The sequence below is a fragment of the Bombina bombina genome, chromosome 10 (assembly GCF_027579735.1).
Source record: "Bombina bombina isolate aBomBom1 chromosome 10, aBomBom1.pri, whole genome shotgun sequence".
In the NCBI taxonomy this organism is placed as follows: Eukaryota; Metazoa; Chordata; class Amphibia; order Anura; family Bombinatoridae; genus Bombina; species Bombina bombina.
Window position 1 is genome coordinate 17,139,645 of NC_069508.1, and position 20,352 is coordinate 17,159,996.

The window sequence follows — 20,352 nt, forward strand, 5'->3', positions numbered from 1 at the left end:
TAAACCCGGTGGCTTGAATGGGCGTCGCCCTGTATGACAAGAGGGCTAGGTACGGTTCAGATTGCTTTAGAATGAATTTTGTTGTTTGAACTGCCCTTTCAGCCATTCCGTTGGCCTGCGGATAATGTGGACTTGACGTGGAATGTACAAAATCATATTCCCTGCTGAAAGCACTGAACTCTGTAGAAGCGAACTGCATGCCATTATCACTCACCAGCTCCATTGGAATGCCCCAGCGGGCGAACAAGCTCTTCAGGCGAATGATAACGGCCTGACTTGTGATATCATTCAGGGGTGCTATTTCCAAATACCTGGAATAGTAGTCGATAACAACAAGAAACTTTTTCCCGTGCAGTTCGCACAAATCAGCAGCTATTTTCTGCCACGGCCCCGCAGGCAGCGGAGTAGACATTAAGGGCTCCCTTCTCTGAGTAGGCCGGCGTTCCCGGCAAAAGGCACATTTAGACACGTGATTTGCAATGTCGGAGCTGATCCCAGGCCACCACACAGCTGTAGCTGCTCTTTCTCTGCACTTTGTAATGCCTAAGTGGCCATCGTGAATCCTGTTTAACATCTCCTTCCTCATGCTGACAGGAATTACAATACGGTCTTGGAACAGCACCAACCCCTCCAGCTCCGTGAGCTGCGACCTCTCTGGCTGGTAAGCATTTAAAGACATCCAGGCTGCCCGGCTCTCGGGCCAGCCATCTCTTATGTACCTTATAACTTCTTGCAGATCTGTGTCCAAATATGTCTCTTTCTTTATCTCTTCCAGTTTCCTTGAAGAAATGGACTTAGAGGCCAGAACTGAATCAACATACACTTTTACATCCGACTCTGTGGAGGATTCTTCAGCAGCAGCCAGTGGGAGCCTGGACAGTGTGTCTGCCACAACCAGCTGCTTCCCCGGCACATGCACTGCCTGAACATTGAACCTGAGTAGTCTCATTAAAAGTCTCTGGCATCTCAAGGGTGTTTTGTCGATGTCATAAGAATTGATAAGAGGGACTAGCGGTTTGTGGTCAGTTTCCAGACTAAATGTCTCCAAACCCACTAGATAACGCTGAAAGCGCTCACAGGCCCAAACTGCAGCCAGGCACTCTTTCTCAATTTGAGCGTATTTTGACTCCGCAGCCGTCAGTGTGCGGGAACAGTAGGCGATGGGCTGTAGTTTGTTGTCATTCAGCTGCAGGAGTGCAGCCCCCAACCCATAACTGCTTGCATCAGCACTAACCACAGTCTTTTTTGAAGGGTCGTAGAACCCCAGCACTGGGGCAGACCCCAGCAGGGACTTAGCATGCAGGAACGCTTTTTCTTGTGAGGGTCCCCAGACCCAGGCAACATCTTTCTTAAGCAACTCTGTGATAGGGTGCAAAACTGTAGATAAATCTGGAAGAAACTTGCCCACGTAATTTACAAGGCCCAATATCTGTCTCAGCTCATGTACATCAGAAGGGCTTTTCATCTGTTCGATAGCCCGAATTTTCTCGGGGTCCGGCTTGATGCCATCCCCGTTGATGATATGCCCAAAGTAGCATAATTCAGTTTTCCTAAAATGACATTTTTCTTTATTCAGCTTCAGCCCAGACTCTTTGATAGCCTGCAGCACACAACTCAAACGCTGATCATGCTCCTCCACTGTAGACCCATACACTAGAATGTCGTCCATGACGACTGCTGTGCCCACGTGGCCACTCAGGAGAGAACTCATTTCCCTCTGAAAGATCTCAGGAGCGGAGGATATCCCAAAGGGAAGTCTGCAGAAACAGAACCGACCTACCGGAGTGATAAAGGTAGTCAGTTTGCGGCACTTTGGATCCAGGGGGATCTGCCAAAAGCCGCTAGAAGCGTCTAATGTGGAAAAGAACTTCGCCCCAGCCAACTTCGGGGCTATATCTTCCAGTGTCGGCAGCACAAATCTCTCCCTCTTCACTGCCTCATTCAACCTTTTCAGGTCCACACAGATGCGCACCTTTCCGTTTTTCTTTGCAACTGGAACAATGGGGGCACACCAATCAGTTGCTTCAACAACCTCTTCAATAACCCCCATAGACTTCATGCGCATGAGCTCTTTCTCTGCTTGAGGCATGAGCGGGAACGGAATTCTACGAGGAGTAGAAATACTGTACGGGACTGCGTCACTTTTAAGTGCTATACGGACAGGTTTGCAGCTCAGTAGGCCCAACTCGCCAAACATATCTTCAGAGATCTCATTCACTCTGGCCACGAGGCCCAAGTCACAGGCTGCTTTTCTGCTCAATAAACTGTTAACACACTGACCTCGGATCACATGCACCCACATGGTGAACTTCCTTTGTTTGTACTCACAGCTGGCAAGAAATTTCCTCACACAATCAATGCGGCCACCAGGGCTATGAACATTTGTAGTAACCTTCGCCAGCTGGGGCTGTCGAGGCAGTTTCATAAATTCAGCAAAAGACATTACAGTGATATCAGCTCCTGTGTCAATCTTAAAATCAACATTGGCTCCCATTACAGTAAAGGTAACTTTCCAATCTTCCTCTGAGCTTGTCCGTTCCACAACAGACCCCACAAAAGACACTTCCTGACCCTCCTGGTCACTGTCCACCTGCATCTCCTTAATGTATTCAGTTTTACACACCACTTCAAAATGGCCTATTCTGTTACATTTTCTGCATCTTTTATCTCTGGCCGGGCATATAGCACTCTGATCATGAGCCCGGTAGCACCGTGTGCATCAGCCATGTTGCGCCCATCCACTTCTAGGCCTTTCCAGTACTTTAGATCTACCGCTCACACTGTGCCTTTCACTAGTAATTTTCCTAGACTGTTGCACTTCATCCACAATACTCTCAGACCTCAGATCAGCACTTTGCTTTTTCACCAGTTCACTCTGGCGGGCCATCCTAATAGCCCCGTCTAACGTTAAATCAGGCTCTAACTGCAGCTTCAGGGAGACTTCAGCATCTGCAATTCCAATAACTATTCTGTCTCTGATTTGCTCTTCTTTAGCAACACCAAACTCACAGAATTCAGCTAATTCATACAGGCTGCGCACAAATGACTCCACAGATTCTCCCACACGCTGATTACGTTTGTGAAAACAAGCTCTCTCATGAATCACATTTCTTTTGGGCACAAAGTGGGCACTGAGTTTATCCATAACTATATCAAAGTTAACTTCGTCCCCTTCTTGGAAAGTAAAAGCATTGAACACTGGCTCTACATCTTTCCCCATAGAATATAAAAGAGAATTAACTTGTACTTCACCACTCTCCTTGTTCAGTTTGGATGCAATCCTGAAGCGCTGAAACCGCTGACGCCATGTGGGCCAAGCTGCAGGCTGAGAAAAGTCAAAAGGCTCAGGTGGGGTAAACTTTGACATCGTCATCATCAGAAACAGAAGCGTAGTCCAGAACTTCTGACACCATGTCATGAGATGCAGGACATATGCAGGACACAGCAATGATAGTACAACTCTATTTTATTACAGAGCATAGCAATACACATCCAGACAGGTTGATTGTACTAAACTAACTGCGACACAGACACCGGACCTAAGCCCCGCCCACATGCTAGTGACATCACATCCTGCTATCATCACATAAAGATTTGGGTTTAGTGTCCCTTTAGTTATAGGGAGTTCAAGAGAAGTTTTACAGCTTTATTTGTTTTTATGCACAAGGCTATGCACTTATGTTACAGCTCTGTATCTGATAGTTTAATCATAGCTGGAATCTCAGATCATGTTTGTTTTATAGACAATGCTGTGAGCATAACGGGCTGCTGACGGCACACACCACGCATGCATTTGCCCAGACTTGTCAATCTGAGCTATTCACCTCCTTAAAGGGATAGGAAAGTCAGAATTAAACTTGTATGATTCAGATAGAGCGTTATTTTAGGACACTTTTAAATTTACTTCTATTTTCAAATAAACTTTGTTCTCATTGAAAAATGATATGCACATATCCTACACTAGGGGGGGCTAGTGGTGATTGGTGCCTGTACACATTTGTCTCTTGTGATTGGTTAACTAAATAAGGAGGGGTCTATCACAGCTGAATATTTTTTTTTTTTTTTTAAACAATAAAAAAAAACAACTTTTATTTTAGTACTGGCAGACTTTCTGCCAGTACTTAAAGGGACACTGAACCCAATTTTTTTCTTTAATGATTCAGATAAAGCATGCAATTTTAAGCAACTTTCTAGTTTACTCCTATTATCAATTTTTCTTCATTCTCTTGTTATCTTTACTTGAAAAATAAGGCATCTAAGCTTTTTTGGGGTTTAGAACTCTGGATAGCACTTTTTTATTGGTGGATGAATTTATCCACCAATTAGCAAGGACAACCCAGGTTGTTCACCAAAAATGGGCCGACATCTAAACTTACATTCTTGCATTTCAAATAAAGATACCAAGAGAATGAAAGAAAATTGATAATAGGAGTAAATTAGAAAGTTGCTTATAATTTCATGCTCTATCTGAATCCCAAAAGAAAAAATTTGGGTTCAGTGTCCCTTTAAGAGGGCAGGGACAATTGTGGGGTGGGGGAGGGATGAGAGCTGTTTGGGAGGGATCAGGGGGTGGGATGTGTCAGGTGGGAGGCTGATCTCTACACTAAAGCTAAAATTAACCCTGCAAGCTCCATACAAGCTACCTAATTAACCCCTTCACTGCTGGGCATAATACAAGTGTGCTGCACAGCGGTATTTAGTGGCCTTCTAATTACCAAAAAGCAACGCCAAAGCCATATATGTCTGCTATTTCTAAACAAAGGGAGAATTAAGCCTCTTCCCCCGGTTTAAAATGATAAACCTTCTGCATATAACAAGACTAGAACTTCCGAGAGAAGTGAAGGGGATAAAAACAATATATTACCCCATATGGGCGTGGCAAAAAGTCTGTGAAAAATTTAAGGCTTCATTTAAAATATCTAAATATTTGGAAATCCAGAATAATCCGGCCTTTCCTGAAGGCATAAATTCTGTAATTTTTAAGAACTAGGAAAGGAAAGGACTTAAACATATACATCAACTCATAAATCTAGATAGAAAACAGGTTAAGTCCTTTGATATGTTAAAAGAAGAATTTGGCCTACTTAATAAAGAGTTTTTTGCCTACCTACAAATTAAACACTATACAGATAATTTAGTTAGAAATCATGGATATGAGTGGAACTGTGAGAGAATTGATTCTTGGTTAGTTATAGTTAAACATGGAATTTATGCTATATCTCCGTGGTATAAAATGCTAATATTACAAGAAGGGTTAACTAATTTGGAACAAATAGCTGGAAAGTGGAGTCCCCTCTTTCAGATAGACTCAGATTATCTCAAAAAATCCATACAAAATGTGGCCAAAACAACAATGTCAGAGACATGGAGGGAGGCACACATAAAATTAATATATAAAACCTATTATACTCCTAAAAAAGGGTCAAAGTGGGGACATAAAGAGTTTGATAAATGCTCTAAATGTAAAATGGTAGCGGCTGACCTTGTGCATATGGTCTGGGAGTGCCCAATAATCATGCAATTTTGGCGAAGGATTGAATTTTGGCTATCTAAGATTATCAATAGACAGATATATTTTAACCTAGAGCAAATAATTTTTCTGGTTGGTGCAGAAGACCAGAGCCAAGATAATAATCTGGGAAACATAGTGGTTCTATCTGCTAGGAATATCATTTTCAAAAATTGGAAAAATAAGAAAAAGCCTAGTTTTGTAGAATGGAAGATTTTTTTAATAAAACAGATGATCATAGAACAACATGCAACACAAGCATTTAGAGAAAATGAAGTAAAATTGTTTCTTAAAAAGTGGGGTCCGTTAATAAGATCATTGGGGGAAGCACAACAAGAGCAGATAATGTACCCATTCAGGAATATTATATAGTTTAAAGTGGTTAGAGACACAATGATTTTTTTTTTTTTTTTTTTCTCATTTTTATTTTATTTCATTATTTTATTTTGAGTTCTAGGGGTAATTTTAGGAATTAGAAAACCACCAGATCAGCATCAAATTATAGGAGTCCTTTTGGATTCTTCATTTTTTTCTTCATGGTCATATTGAATGTTCTGAAGAGCTATATCGCCATGTCTTTTGTTGGTAAATGATTTCTGGGTCTGTTTAGATCAATGGCTGGCATGATGTAATGTTTAAACAAATTGTATAATGATTCTATATTCAATTTGTTATTTTTTGTTTTTCTTTCATGACGCTTTGTATGCTGAAGCTGGTATTAAATAAAGATTATAAAAAAAAAACAAAGGGAACCGCAGAGAAGCATTTACAACCATTTGTGCCATAATTGCACAAGCTGTTTGTAAATAATTTCAGTGAAAAACCTAAAGTTTGTGGAAGAATTAGTAAAAAAGTTTTTTTTAGTTGATCGCTTTTGGCAGCGAAATGGTGGCATGAAATATACCAAAATTGACCTAGATCAATACTTTTGGTTGTCTACTACACTACACTAAAGCTAAAATTAACCCTGCAAGCTCCCTAATTAACCCCTTCACTGCTAGGCATAATACACGTGTGGTGCGCAGCGGCATTTAGCGGCCTTCTAATTACCAAAAAGCAACGCCAAAGCCATATATGTCTGCTATTTCTGAGCAAAGGGGATCCCAGAGAAGCATTTACAACCATTTGTGCCATGATTGCACAAGCTGTTTGTAAATAATTTCAGTGAGAAACCTAAAGTTTGCTACAAAATTTGTGAAAAAGTAAACAATTTTTTTTATTTGATTGCTTTTTGCAGTGAAATGGTGGCATGAAATATACCAAAATGGGCCTAGATCAATACTTTGGGTTGTCTACTAAAAAAAAATATATACATGTCAAGGGATATTCAGGGATTCCAGACAGATATCAGTGTTCCAATGTAACTATCGCTAATTTTGAAAAAAAGTGGTTTGGAAATAGCAAAGTGCTACTTGTATTTATTGCCCTATAACTTGCAAAAAAGCAAAGAACATGTAAACATTGGGTATTTCTAAACTCAGGACAAAATTTAGAAACTATTTAGCATTAGTGTTTTTGGTGATTGTAGATGTGTAACAGATTTTGGGGGTCAAAGTTAGAAAAAGTGTTTTTTTTCCCCCATTTTTTTCATCATATTTTATCATTTTCTTTATAGTAAATAAGACATGATGAAAGTCCATTTAATGGCGAGAAAAACTGTATATAATGTGTGGGTACAGTAAATGAGTAAGAGGAAAATTACAGCTAAACACAAACACTGCAGAAATCTCCCCTTTAAATTGTTCCTAATGATTCATTTTACCTGCTGGAGTGTTTTAAATTGTTTACAAGTAGCTCCTTTATCCCTATTTTGGCATTTGAAATAGCTCATTTAGCCTGTGGTATCCCAACCTATACTGAAAGTTTCTATACTGGACTATATTCTATTGAATAGCCTAAGTAAACACAGCCAACAGAAGAGATTACACTCTCAGTAGAGTGCAGGACAGTTAAGTAATAAAATGATAATTTTCCATTGTTCTCTTTAAATATTGAGCTTTGGTTTTCTAGACAAATATAAGATAAGGAAGCTAATGTGTGTACACAAAGTGATAACATAATGAGATATGATATTACCTGAAGCTCAACCCATTGTAATAGGCTGTGGTTTAAAAGCACAAAACCAGCTACTTCATATACACAAATAAACCTGAAAATACATACATTTTATACTCTGCAGCTGGTATAACAAGTCATTGAAAATACATTCATATAAAAACAATTTTACAGTGTACTGTCCCTTTAAGGGTAAGAAAATTGAAAAATGGTCTGGTAATTAAGGGGTTAATACACAGTAAGTACCACAAACTGTTGTTGTCACCCACAAGATGCAAACTGTCACCATTAAACAATGACTTATTGTACTTACTGAGTGACAGATCAGAATAGAATTCTTTTTGGACTTACAGACACATTTTGGGACATTGGTCCATTCACCGCTGACACATTTTGCTTCCTCTTTTCTATCCAGCTTGTAACCATCATCACACTCACATTGCACAGTGTCTCCGTGCCAATAGTATGATTTTTTACCTTGAAAAGATCCAAACTGTACATTTGGAGCTGGGCCACATGGTTTCTCTGAATGAAAAAAGCAGATCATCTCTTTATTTTACTAATTGTACTTTACATTGTTGCAAACAGTGCTTTGAAGTATTAGTATTTTTCTTTGCTAATTATGGATTGGAGTGATCATTTGTGAACAGTTTTATCATTTTATTTGTGAAGCTTAAAACCACAACCTAAACTCATTGAAATGAAACTAAAATTACAGTCATGTTTAGGGTCTTGAGAACAGACTGCACTAAAAAGGATAAGGTGCACATAGGATATATGAGGAACACAGTATGTGCATTACTGCTACAGTGCTGGCTTTATCAAGGAAGCAGACACATCTCCCTGTAATGCCATCGTATGGTCTACGCAGCATGTTTTATTTCACAACACTTTCATTTTCATGTGTGTTGTGTTTCTTGCTCACACTGTGTATCTTTCTTCCAGATTACATCATTCTTAGTTGCAAAATTGTGTACTTTTTGGATGGTTATTTTTCATGTGTTGGCATTTTTTAATAGGCCGGTTTGATGTCCATCTCGGCCTGTGTTTGGATCTAATCCTTGGTGTGCTTCTTTATTAATTGAATCTTTGTTGAAGAGTTCTTGCCTTTTCTCTAACTAAATGTGATGAATGACTTCTGCCTGACTTTTACTATTTTTGTGGATTTTAGTTATGCATTTGTTATAACCATCTGATGCCAACCCGACCTGAACATAAATGATTCCTCTACTATCTCTGCTAGAGGGGCACATTCTGGGTTCCATCCAGTGCTTTGATGGCAGTGCTTATACTTAGCACTTGTCAGCCACTGGGTCCATACCTGGACAGAAAAATACTACATGCCTGATCCTATTGGAAGATCAAAGACCTTATGTTGGGTTCTTTCATTTTAACCTGTACATTCTGGGCTCTTGTCCTCATATTATCTTTTTCACATTCTGCATTCAGTTCATACTTTCTCACCTGTACAAATAGGAGGTGGGGTCCAGTGTCCTTTAATACAAACACTTTCATTGGATCCAACTAAATGGTACCCAGGATCACACTTGAATGTCACCACACTATCTGATAAATACTCAGCTTGGATGGATTCCTCAGTTATTTTACCATTTTTAATATTGGGGAGATCATCACATCTCTGTAATTCTGAACATAACAAAAAGAGTGGTTACAAATTACTTTAATCAGCTACGTAACTTTCTAAGGAGACTATTTCCTTTAGAGCTTCAACCTGCCAGGCAGTCTGTCTAAGTGAAATACCCTATAGAGGGCTTCCTACTTAGCTGAAGGAGAAATATGGCCCTGGATAAACGGTTCCCCTATTTAACAGAAGTTTATTAAGGTCCATGTGCAGAGCACTTATGGTTAATCTCCTGAGAGGACTATGCCCTATTGTGTGGTCATTGTGAGTCTATTACAATAATTAGCTTTTAAAAAATGAGGTACAAACATCTTTCACCTATAAACAGATATATGATGCTGTACTTTGGTTATTTTGAAGTAAATTTGAAATTTAGGGTTAAATGCACTGACCTCATAGATGTTAAATAATTTCCACTAACAGAAACGCGAGTGCCCATACCCTAATTTGCTGCAATACTCAGGGATCTTATTGAATTAATGGTAGATAACAATGAAAGAAAATTAGTCTGTTCATGTCATTATATGTGTAATTTGTGATTACAAACTAATGCACACAAATGTCTTAAATATGATAAATATATAACAAAATTATGGACAACAAGCTATATTTGGCATTACAATAAAGAAGAAGACACTCACTGACGCATTGAGGTGAAGCTTGCCATTTTCCCTTCTCACAGTGAATATGTCCCAATCCATAACATTTATATCCAGGATTACATATTACATCTACAGTATCTCCATTAAAATATCGTCTCTTTGGATCCTTTATTTTGGAATTTTTTGGATGAGGAGCTGGTGGGCATTGAGATGGCATCTCTAATAAAAATAAAATAATTTGGTCATATTAAAAGCTGATTAAGGGACATACACAATCCCATAATACAAGTATATGTACCATTCAGTTAAAAGAGCAACATTTTCATAATGCCCACACTCCTCTGCAGCCGCAATCTCAGCTTTAGGGGCTTGTCTACCTGTAACACTTAATAATAGAGGTCTTCCCTCTTGGAGAATAGGTTGGTTATACAATTAAGAAGAAACAACAATGTCCTCCAACTTTAGAATTGTAAAATTTGACTTTATTGTACAAACATAAGTCCAAAACACAACACAGCAAGGTTTTGGGCTAATCCATGCCCATCATTATGCATACCCTATGTTAACCCCACCTGTGTTTACATAGTTTTGCAAATTGCCATAATTACAAACTTTTTGGTGTCATAGCATGTCATTTTTTAAAAATAAACCATTGTTTCCATACGTTCAGCAATAATACAATGATGCAAAGTAAACAATTAGTGAAACAACTCAGTCTATTAAATCTTATAAAATGGTTAAAATCAGGTAAAAATGATACATTAATATTTGCATGTATCAATTCATAAACAATCCAAAGTTTACCAGAAGATGGACCAATCAAATTCAAGATGCATTCCCTTAGGTGTCATTGAGCCTAAATAATAAATCCAATGCATTTGCCTTTTTATTTAACATTCTTTCTCTATTACCACCTCTTCTGGGGACCTTATCCTCCTCAACTGTATAAAACGCCATTGGCTCACACTATGTCCCCTCTCTAGAAAATGTGGGGAAACAGGGCCTCTTTGTTTTTGCAACGTATGTTGGATTTGTGCTCTGTGATTCTGTCCCTTACATGTCTGGTCATTTGACCTACATAGATCAGGAACAAGAGCATTTAATAACATAGGTTACAAAGGTGGTCTTACATGTCAAGTGTCCTGAAATAGAATATTTCTTGCCAGTCTGGGGGTGATAAAAACAGTCACCTTTAATCATTGAGTTACAATTGCTGCAACCAAACAAGGATAACAACAAATGTGCCAATGTTTTCTAAGAATTGTATTTTTCTGGTGACTCCTTGTGTTAAATCGGGAAACAAATACCATTCTCTCAAATTTTTCTTTCCTTGGGCTCATTTGGGGATCTAGTTTAGTCCCCCAGACCATCTGTAGTTGCTCCTCAAATAAATATTTTGTAAATTCTTTTCTAATTTGCTCAGCTCCACAAATCAAACATCACATAGAGCGAGATTACAAGTGTTGCAGTATGGTTAAACCGCTGAAAAAATGGTCTTTGCGTGCGGAGCGGTGACCTATTTGGTGTTACAAGTTGTGCGGTACGGCTATTCCACTAGCCTTATAGCCTGTACCGCAACAATCCATTCCGCAATCAAAGACCAGTTGGGTTTTAGGAAACAAAAATGTTTCACAAAACTTATAACAAAAATGTTACAAAGTACACTAACAACCATTAACTACATATTAACCACTAATCCGCCGCCTGCCCACATCACAACTAATAAATATACCTATTAACCACTAATCCGCTGCACCCTGCATCGCTAACACCTAAATAAACAAATTAACCCCAATCTGCCACTCCCGCATCGCTTACACCTAAATAAATCTATTAACCCCTAATCCACCATCCTCCGCATCGCTAAAACCTAAATAAACATATTAACCCCTAATCCGCTGCCCCCCGCATCGCAAATGTTAAACTAGAACTATTAACCCCGTAACTGCCAAACACCCACATCGCAAATACTAAACTAAAACTATTAACCCCTAAACCGCCAAACAACCACATTGTGACTACCTAAATTAAATTATTAGCTCCTAAACCTAACACTCCTCACTTCAAATTAAACTTAAATATAAGTACCTGAAAATAAATAAAAACTTATCTGCGAAATAAAAAACAAACAAATCTTAAACTATAAATAAACCTAAAATTACAATTTAAAAAACAAACAAACGGCGGATTAGGGGTTAATATGTTTATTTAGGTGTTAGAGATGCGGAGGGGCAGCGGATTAGGGGTTAATATTTTTATTTAGATGTTAGCAATGTGGGGGAGGCGATTTAGAGGTTGATAGCTTTATTTAATGCTGTTGGGGGGCAGCGGATTAGGGGTTATTCGACTAGTGGTTTAGGTTAGGGTCAGGGGCGTATTTATGCATAGGCCAACAAGCCTGGGGCCTAGGGAGTCAGATTTGAGGGGGCGGCACTGGCACTGATATGTTGGCAAGGTTAGCATGATCATTTTATTGAAAAAAAAATTCCTGTGTGGCTTTTGCCAAGGTCACGTGACTTTTTCCTCCTTCCGCCTGCCTTCCTGTCTGCTCACATGCCGCACATGGATGGAGGGAGCCACGAATGTGCACACGTGATCTCCCAGGGCATTGGACTCGGCAAGCGGTGAGTGTGAAAAAAGACAGATGCAGAGCTGCTGTGGAGTGTGAGAGACATCGGACGGACACGGAATAGACTTCAGACTCAGAGTCAGTGAGTGGGTGTGATTGGACTTGGAGGGGAGCAGAGCCTGAGACAGAGGACTGGACTGGAGAGGAGGGGGGTGACCCGGCACATAGCAGTGTAGAATACATAAATTGCAAGGTATTTTTTGTTTTGCAACTTTTGCGCTTCTAATACTTAGTCTGTCTGTCATGATCATCTGTAATAGTTAGCCTTAGAGCGATCAAGATGATGCGATCATTCATTGTGTGATGGATTGGAAACAATTTGAGCCTGGGCAGTGGGCACTGGTGAGATTTGACCAAGGCAGCAATATGGAATAATATGGGTGGCAGTCATTAGTTGTAAAGGTTTAAACTTTAAAATTTGTCTCTTGAGAGTCTTGCAAATTATAATTTTGTAAATAAAAAACCTAGTGATGGTTTCAAGGATTGAGCAAACAATATATATATATATAAGAATATGCTGCAAATATGTATATTAACTGCAAGAATAAAAGCTGCAATTCTGTGCTTCTTTAGAGCCTTTATTTAAAGATTGAGATTCCCATGCCATCCCTTACTTTGTTCCAAACAGCCCTGTATGATATTGATTTTATTTCTTGTTTGCCCTGCTTTTTTCTGACAAAAAGATCAATGGATTGGTGTCACAGTCCACTGTTCCTTTAAATGACCAGTCAACACATTAGATTTGCATAATCAACAAATGCAAGATAACAAGACAATGCAATAGCACTTAGTCTGAACTTCAAATGAGTAGTAGATTTTTTATAACAAATTTCAAAGTTATGTATATTTCCACTCCCCTTGTACCATGTGATAGCAATCAGCCAATCACAAATGCATATATGTATAGTCTGTGAATTATTGCACATGCTCAGTAGGATCTGGTGACTCAAAATTTGCAAATATAAAAGACTGTGCACATTTTTTTTAATGGAAGTAAATTGGAAAGTTGTTTAAAATTACATGCTGTATCTGAAGCATGAAAATTGAATTTAACCTGAGTGTTCCTTTAAGTAGAAATCTCCACCCATTCTTTCTTCCCTACATAAGGTGGAGTTGTAACACTTACTAACTGTTTGATTATTAGCAAGAGTTAGTTTGAGTACTTGTGTTCAGACTAGTTCTCTTCTAGGATTTAATAAGCCTTGAGTCACTTTCAAGCTACTTCGATCTAAGGATCATCATCCGGAACTATTTACAGTTTGCACCTTTCTAACGAAAGCGTTACCTACCTCTGTCTGTTAAAACCATCTGACAGGAGAGCTGAAGTCATCTGCTGCCGACAAGGAATCATTGCTGCTCCGCACACCACACATCCACAGCGTGCAGCGTTAGTGAACGCTGATTCTTCTCTCACCTGACTCAGTGAAAACTTCGGACTTTCCAGGCTGACTATCCGCAAGTATATTGTATCTATATTAACCAAATGACTGCCTAAACATTACTTACCTGAGTAATCTCAAGTTAACTATTCTTCTCTGTGTGAATACTAAGGGGCATATTTATCAATCTCCGAATGGCCCCCACAAACAGCAGTTATGAAGCAGCGGTCACAAAGACCGCTGTTCCATAACCTGTCCGCCTGCTTTGAGCAGGCGGACAGACATTGCCGGAAATCTAACCGATCGAGTACAATCGGGTTGATTGACACCCCCCTGCTGGCTGCCTATTGGCCGCGATTCTGCAGGGGGCGGCGTTGCACCAGCAGCTCTTGTGAGCTGCTGGTGCAATGCTGAATATGGCAAGCGTATTGCTCGCCGTATTCAGCGAGGTCTGTCGGACCTGATCCGCACTGTCGGATCAGGTCCGACAGACCTTGATAACTAGAGCCCTAAATCTGCATTAACGGTTCCTCTTTAATTGTGTGCGACATTTTGGAAAATAACCGCTACTAAAACTGAGGGCAGACTTTCTATATTTATCCACAAAGTTAGTTTATTTTGAACACTTTGATTATGATCATTAGATTCTCATTTTTACTTGATCTTATCAGTGAGAATAACTAATTGACAATAAAATGCTTTTCCTTTAAGACAAACTCATTAATTCCTTTTGAGTTGGTAAACAGGAATATGTACAAAAACTCAAAATAACTAAAAATAAGCTATATTAAGAGAATTAGCTTATGATAGAATAATCAAGCCTATAAATACCTTTTGGTTAAAATGGATCTTACAGAAATGTCCAATCATATTGCTACATTAAATCAAAAGGTAGATATTTTAGCACAGGGCTTAACAGAAGTCCAAAATGAGAACAATACTTTAAAACGCACCATGAATGATTTGTTTTACGCAAAAATCTAATGAACATCCTGAATCACACATAAACCCACCTTCACCATTTACTGGAGTCCGCTCACGATTTTGTGAATTTAGAAATGCATGTTTACTAATGTTCACAATGAAACCTAAAACATACCATACTAAAAGAATTAAGGTATGTACCACAATATCCTACTTGAGTGGGGAGCCCAGATCCTGGGCCGATAGGTTTTTTGAAACAGGAGATCCAATTCTGGACTCATTGGATAATTTCTTTAAAGCCATGGCAGTCCTGTATGAGGACACTAACAAACAGAATACTGTTGAAAACAATCTTAAAACAGGGCAAGAGAGCCATGGAGGATTATGTTGCAGAATTTCAGCTATGGGCCAATGACTCTCAGTGGAACTCTGTCAGTCTCAAGAATCAGTTTAGACTCGGACTGTCGTTATATCTCAAAGATGAACTATCTCGTATTGATTTACCTGAATCACTAGAGTCACTCATAAAAGTATGCATATCCATGGATAGGCGTTATAGGGAAAGAAAGGCAGAAAAACAACACCCAGACCTCTATACCAAGAAAAGTTATGTATCACAGTATGAAAAACCTACTAAATCCCCAGTAGCTATGGAAATAGGCACCATTAAAGGACCTCATTCCCAAGAGGAAAAATTAAGAAGACGCCTGTCTAATCTTTGTATGTATTGCACAAACAAAGATCATACTGTATCCACATGCCCAACACTAAATCGTCAGAAAAAGGGTAAGATATTATATGTAAGTCCAAAAAATAATCTTAACCAAAAAACTCACCTTGCAATTAAATTGTCTTTACAGTGGGATTGACACCTCCTCCAGAATGAGGCTATGATTGACTCGGGGGCCTACGGGATGTTTATTGATCAAAAAATTGTATCACAAAATAAAATACCATGCGTGCTTAAACAAACACCTATTTTTGTAAAAGTTATTGATGGTTCAAATTACTTAAAGGGGCCTATAACCCATCACTCCATACCCATTCTCACCACTACTACTAATGGTCACAAGGAATACATATCTTTTGACATCATGCCTAGTTCTTTACACCCTTTGATTCTAGGTTATCCTTGGTCACAGAAACTTAACCCTATAGTAGATTGGTCTAATAATAAAATTACTTTCAACTCACAATATTGTTCCTCCACTTGTTTGCCATATGTGGAAATTAAACATATTGAACCCCTAATACCAAAAGAATACATTGAATTTTCAGATGTGTTCGACCTGAAAGAAGCTGAGAATCTACCTCCTCATAGACCATATGATTGCCCCATAGACACTAAACCAGGGGCTGTAATTCCATGTGGGCGTATATTTCCAGTATCCCAAAGAGAATTAAAACATCTCAGGGAATATCTGGATGAAAATCTAAGAAAAAGCTTCATCTCTCCCTCTACCTCCTCTGCTGCTGCAGGAATATTTTTTGTCACTAATAAAGATGGTACCTTTAGACCCATAATTGATTACAGGGCCCTAAACTCCATAACCATAAAAAATCGATATCCTCTTCCACTTATTCCTGAGCTTCTTGAAAGATTAAATGATGCAACTATTTTCACTAAGATGGACTTAAAGTGGACGTATAATTTAATCAGACTAAAGAGTGGAGATGAGTGGAAGACGGCCTTTAGAACCCGTTATGGTCTTTTCCAATACAATGTCATGCCTTTTGGTTTAACAAACGCACCAGCTACTTTCCAGTTCTTCATTAATTATATTTTTAAAGATTTAATGAATGTATGTGTTGTAATATATTTGGATGATATCCTGATTTATTCAAAGGATATTACAAAACACATAAAACATGTAAAATGGGTTTTAGCCAGCTTAAGAGAACACAGACTGTATGCTAAAGCCGAGAAGTGTCAGTTCCATGTAAAGACAATAAAATTTCTGGGATACATCATCTCACCTGACGGTATAAATATGGATCCAGAGAAAGTAACTGCAATAATTAATTGGCCAAGACCAACATCGGTAAAGTCCTTACAAAGATTTTTGGGGTTTCAAATTTTTATAGAAGATTTATTAACCACTTCTCTACAATAGTACAACCCCTTACCAAATTGACGGGTTAACAAACATTCACATGGAATAATGAAGCCCAACAAGCTTTTGATTTACTAAAACGTAGTTTTACTACTGCCCCCATTCTACAATTGCCTAACCCAGAACATCTATTCACTCTTGAGGTATACACATCAAACGTAGGTATTGGCGCAATACTTTCACAACAAAGCATTACTTCACCTGATCTTCATCCGATAGCTTATTACTCAAGACTTCTTACTGCAGCAGAAAGAAACTACTCCATGGGGGATATGGAACTTCTCGCTATCAAATGTGCACTGGAACACTGGAGGCATCTATTAGAAGGAACTATAAAACCATTTTTTATCTTTACTGATCACAAAAACCTGCAATACTTAGGAAATAACAAAACTCTTTCATCGAGACAAGTACGATTGGTTTTATTTCTTGACCGTTTCAACTTCCTCATTAGTTACAGACCAGGATCAAAAAATATAAAAGCAGATGCCCTATCGCGTTCTTTGGAACCCTTACCTGATAGAGTTTTAACTAAACTTTCCCCTTTATCCCCTGGTTAGGGTGTTAGGTTTTAACTAAATTTCTTGTCTCCATAGACATCAATGGAGAATGTGTTCTAGCAATTGCCATTCTGCAGGTGTTCTCCTTTGATGTCTATGGGAAGATACGTGCATGAGCACGCCAAGTCAGAACTTGGCTTTGTGCAGTATGGGGCTTACCGCACCATACTGCACAACACAAGAGAGTTTTTTTGTAACTTGTAATGGCGGTGCAATGGAAATTGCGATACTGCCACATTTTTAGCGTTATTAACGCACCCGGTTTACCGCACAACTTGTAATCTTGCTCATTGTTTGCCATCACTGACTATCCTCGTAGCAATTGACTTCTAGGAATCGATTTAAAGACAGATGGTGTATGAAAACGATCAAACCTTAAAATATCATTTGTATCTGTAGGTTTAGAGAAAATATCTGTTAGTAGTTTACATCCTTCTTATAAACACAAATACATGTATCTAGATATTATATTGATTCCTCACTAGAGATTAGTGTAAACTTAATCCCATTCACAGATATATTTAAATCAGAGACAAATGGTTCCAGGGACTCAATGTTTCCATACCGTATGCCAAATATGTCATCAATAAATCTCCACCAGGTGGCACCATATTCCTTGAAACATTTGTTCTATATACATAGGTCTCCTCAAAATTATTCATGAAAATATTTGCATAGGCTGGGGCAAGAATGGGTCACATGGCAGTACCCTTCTTTTGTAGGTAAAAATACTGTAATCTCTAAATAAAAAATAATTACCATATAATATAGTTTCTAGTAATTTCAAGATTAATTCTACCTGTTCACAAGTATATTGGTCATCAGTTATTAAAAATGTCTTTACAGACATTATTCTACTTGTGTGCTTAATAGATGTATATAGACTTGATAGGTCTAAAATGAATAAGATAACTTTGTTTGACTGTAAGTCCAAATCTCTTAATTTTTCCAAATAAATCTTGGCTATGTTTGTAAGAATGTAACCAATAGCTGCCACAATTGGTCTTCCCGGAGGCTTATAAGCATTTTTATAGATCTTGGGGAGGCAGTAAAATACTGGTCTAATAGGATTGTTAACAGTGAGGAATTATCTTAACTCATCTGTAATCACCTTACTTCACACTCTTATCCAAATCCATGCACTCTCCTTACTCACTTTTAAAGTAGAGTCATAGGCTACAAGTTTATATACTTCTTAATCCAAAAGTTGATTCCCAATTTCATTCACATACTCATCCTTCCTCATTACCACTAGGGCACCACCTTTGACTACTCCTTTAAAAATCTGATCTCTATTACTGTTCAGTGTTGATAGATTTTCTTTATCCATTTTACATTGGGTCTTTAAGAAAACATAATCCTTAGCTTTAAACACATACAATTAAGAACAACAACATAAACAATACAGAAATTCTCTTTACACTACAACCAAAGCTTTAGCATATCTTTGCAGAATTATAGTTTTTTATTTCATACCTGATTCATTAACAAAATCTGTATGAGGCTGATGAACAGATTTAAAGGTGTTTTCATCTGAAATAAAAAAAATGTGTAATGAACAAAGTCTTATCTGTGGATAATGTCAAGGGTTTGAAAACCAAGTAATGTTACAATCATAATATTTGTATGATACTATTGGTTAGATGTGAACATTTTTGTTGCAAAAGTAGCTTTGCACGACCCACCTAAGAATTGTTCTGTATGAAATAACAGCATTCTGGTGACAAAAACCTGCCTTAGTTCTTACAGAATTGTTATGCCAAAATTGAGTCAGTCTATCTATCTATCTATCTATCTATCTATCTATCAATCTATATCTATCTCTCTCTCTCTAACTATCTATCTCTTTATCTATCTCTGTCTGTCTGCCTATCTATCTATCTCTCTGTCTGTCTGTCTGTCTGTCTGTCTGTCTATCTATCTATATATCTATCTCTCTGTATGTCTGTTTGTCTATATATCTCTATTTATCTATCTATTTATCTATCTATCTATCTATCTATCTATCTATCTATCTATCTATCTATCTATCTATCTATCTATCTATTTGTCTCTCTTTCTCTCTCTGTCTATCATCTATCTATCTAGCCATCTATCTATGTATGCATTATCCTCTATGTATCTATCTATCTATCTATCTATCTATCTATCTATCTATCTATCGTCTCTCTCATCTATCATCTATCTATCTATCTATCTATCTATCTATCTATCTATCTATCTATCTATCTATCTATCTATCATTCTATTGTTCTATCTTTCTATCTAATATTCATAAATCTGAGATACAACTTTGTTAATAGGAGAAATATATGTATGAAATATAAGCTTGTTATCTTACCGTGACATGATGGCAATGGTGGGTACCAACCCAAATAAGTACAATAACTCCTTTGGGACCCGTGCAACTTGAATCCTTTGTTACAGGAAAATGACGCATATTGATTCTGTTTAAAACGTGTTCTATTTGGCCGTGTTAAAATGTTTGAAATTTCAATGGTGCACTCAGTTTCTGTAAGGGCGATAATTATTAAGATATGTGTTAATAATATGCCATTTTTCAATTTTCCACATATGTTAGTCATTAAGTAGATGTGTAAATGATTTAATGGTATCCTAATTATTTATGTAATTTTGTAAATATTCTATTTAACATTCATAGTGTAGCAATTTTGTTTTGTTGCTACAGATTCATTGATGATGTTTCTAAATTCAGCAACTATCAGCCAGATGGCACGTGGGAAGCAGTAAGCAGTATTGGTGGACTGCACAAACATTAGCGCGTAACTTGATATTACAAGTACATGGTCTGTCCCATTTACCAGAGAAGGGTTAGCACAGCTGACTTTGCTCTAGCGCAACCTATACTTTCTATAGATATTGTGAAGGAGCGTACTCATTGGGATCCACACATTAAATAGCAAATGCCTCTTACTGC

The 20,352-nt window shown here is 38.0% G+C and overlaps 1 protein-coding gene across 1 annotated transcript in view; it reads right to left on the bottom strand.

The window, feature by feature from the left end:
* LOC128641196 (uncharacterized) overlaps window positions 1-20,352 on the bottom strand; it is a 287,350-nt gene that overhangs the window by 172,031 nt on the left and 94,967 nt on the right. Inside the window, exons 7-11 of the mRNA XM_053693763.1 lie at window positions 19,756-19,926; window positions 18,891-18,947; window positions 9,848-10,027; window positions 9,029-9,211; window positions 7,916-8,089 (exon numbers count right to left, since the gene is read on the bottom strand). Coding sequence (XP_053549738.1) covers window positions 7,916-8,089; window positions 9,029-9,211; window positions 9,848-10,027; window positions 18,891-18,947; window positions 19,756-19,926 — 765 coding nt within the window. The remainder of the gene's footprint in view (window positions 1-7,915; window positions 8,090-9,028; window positions 9,212-9,847; window positions 10,028-18,890; window positions 18,948-19,755; window positions 19,927-20,352) is intronic.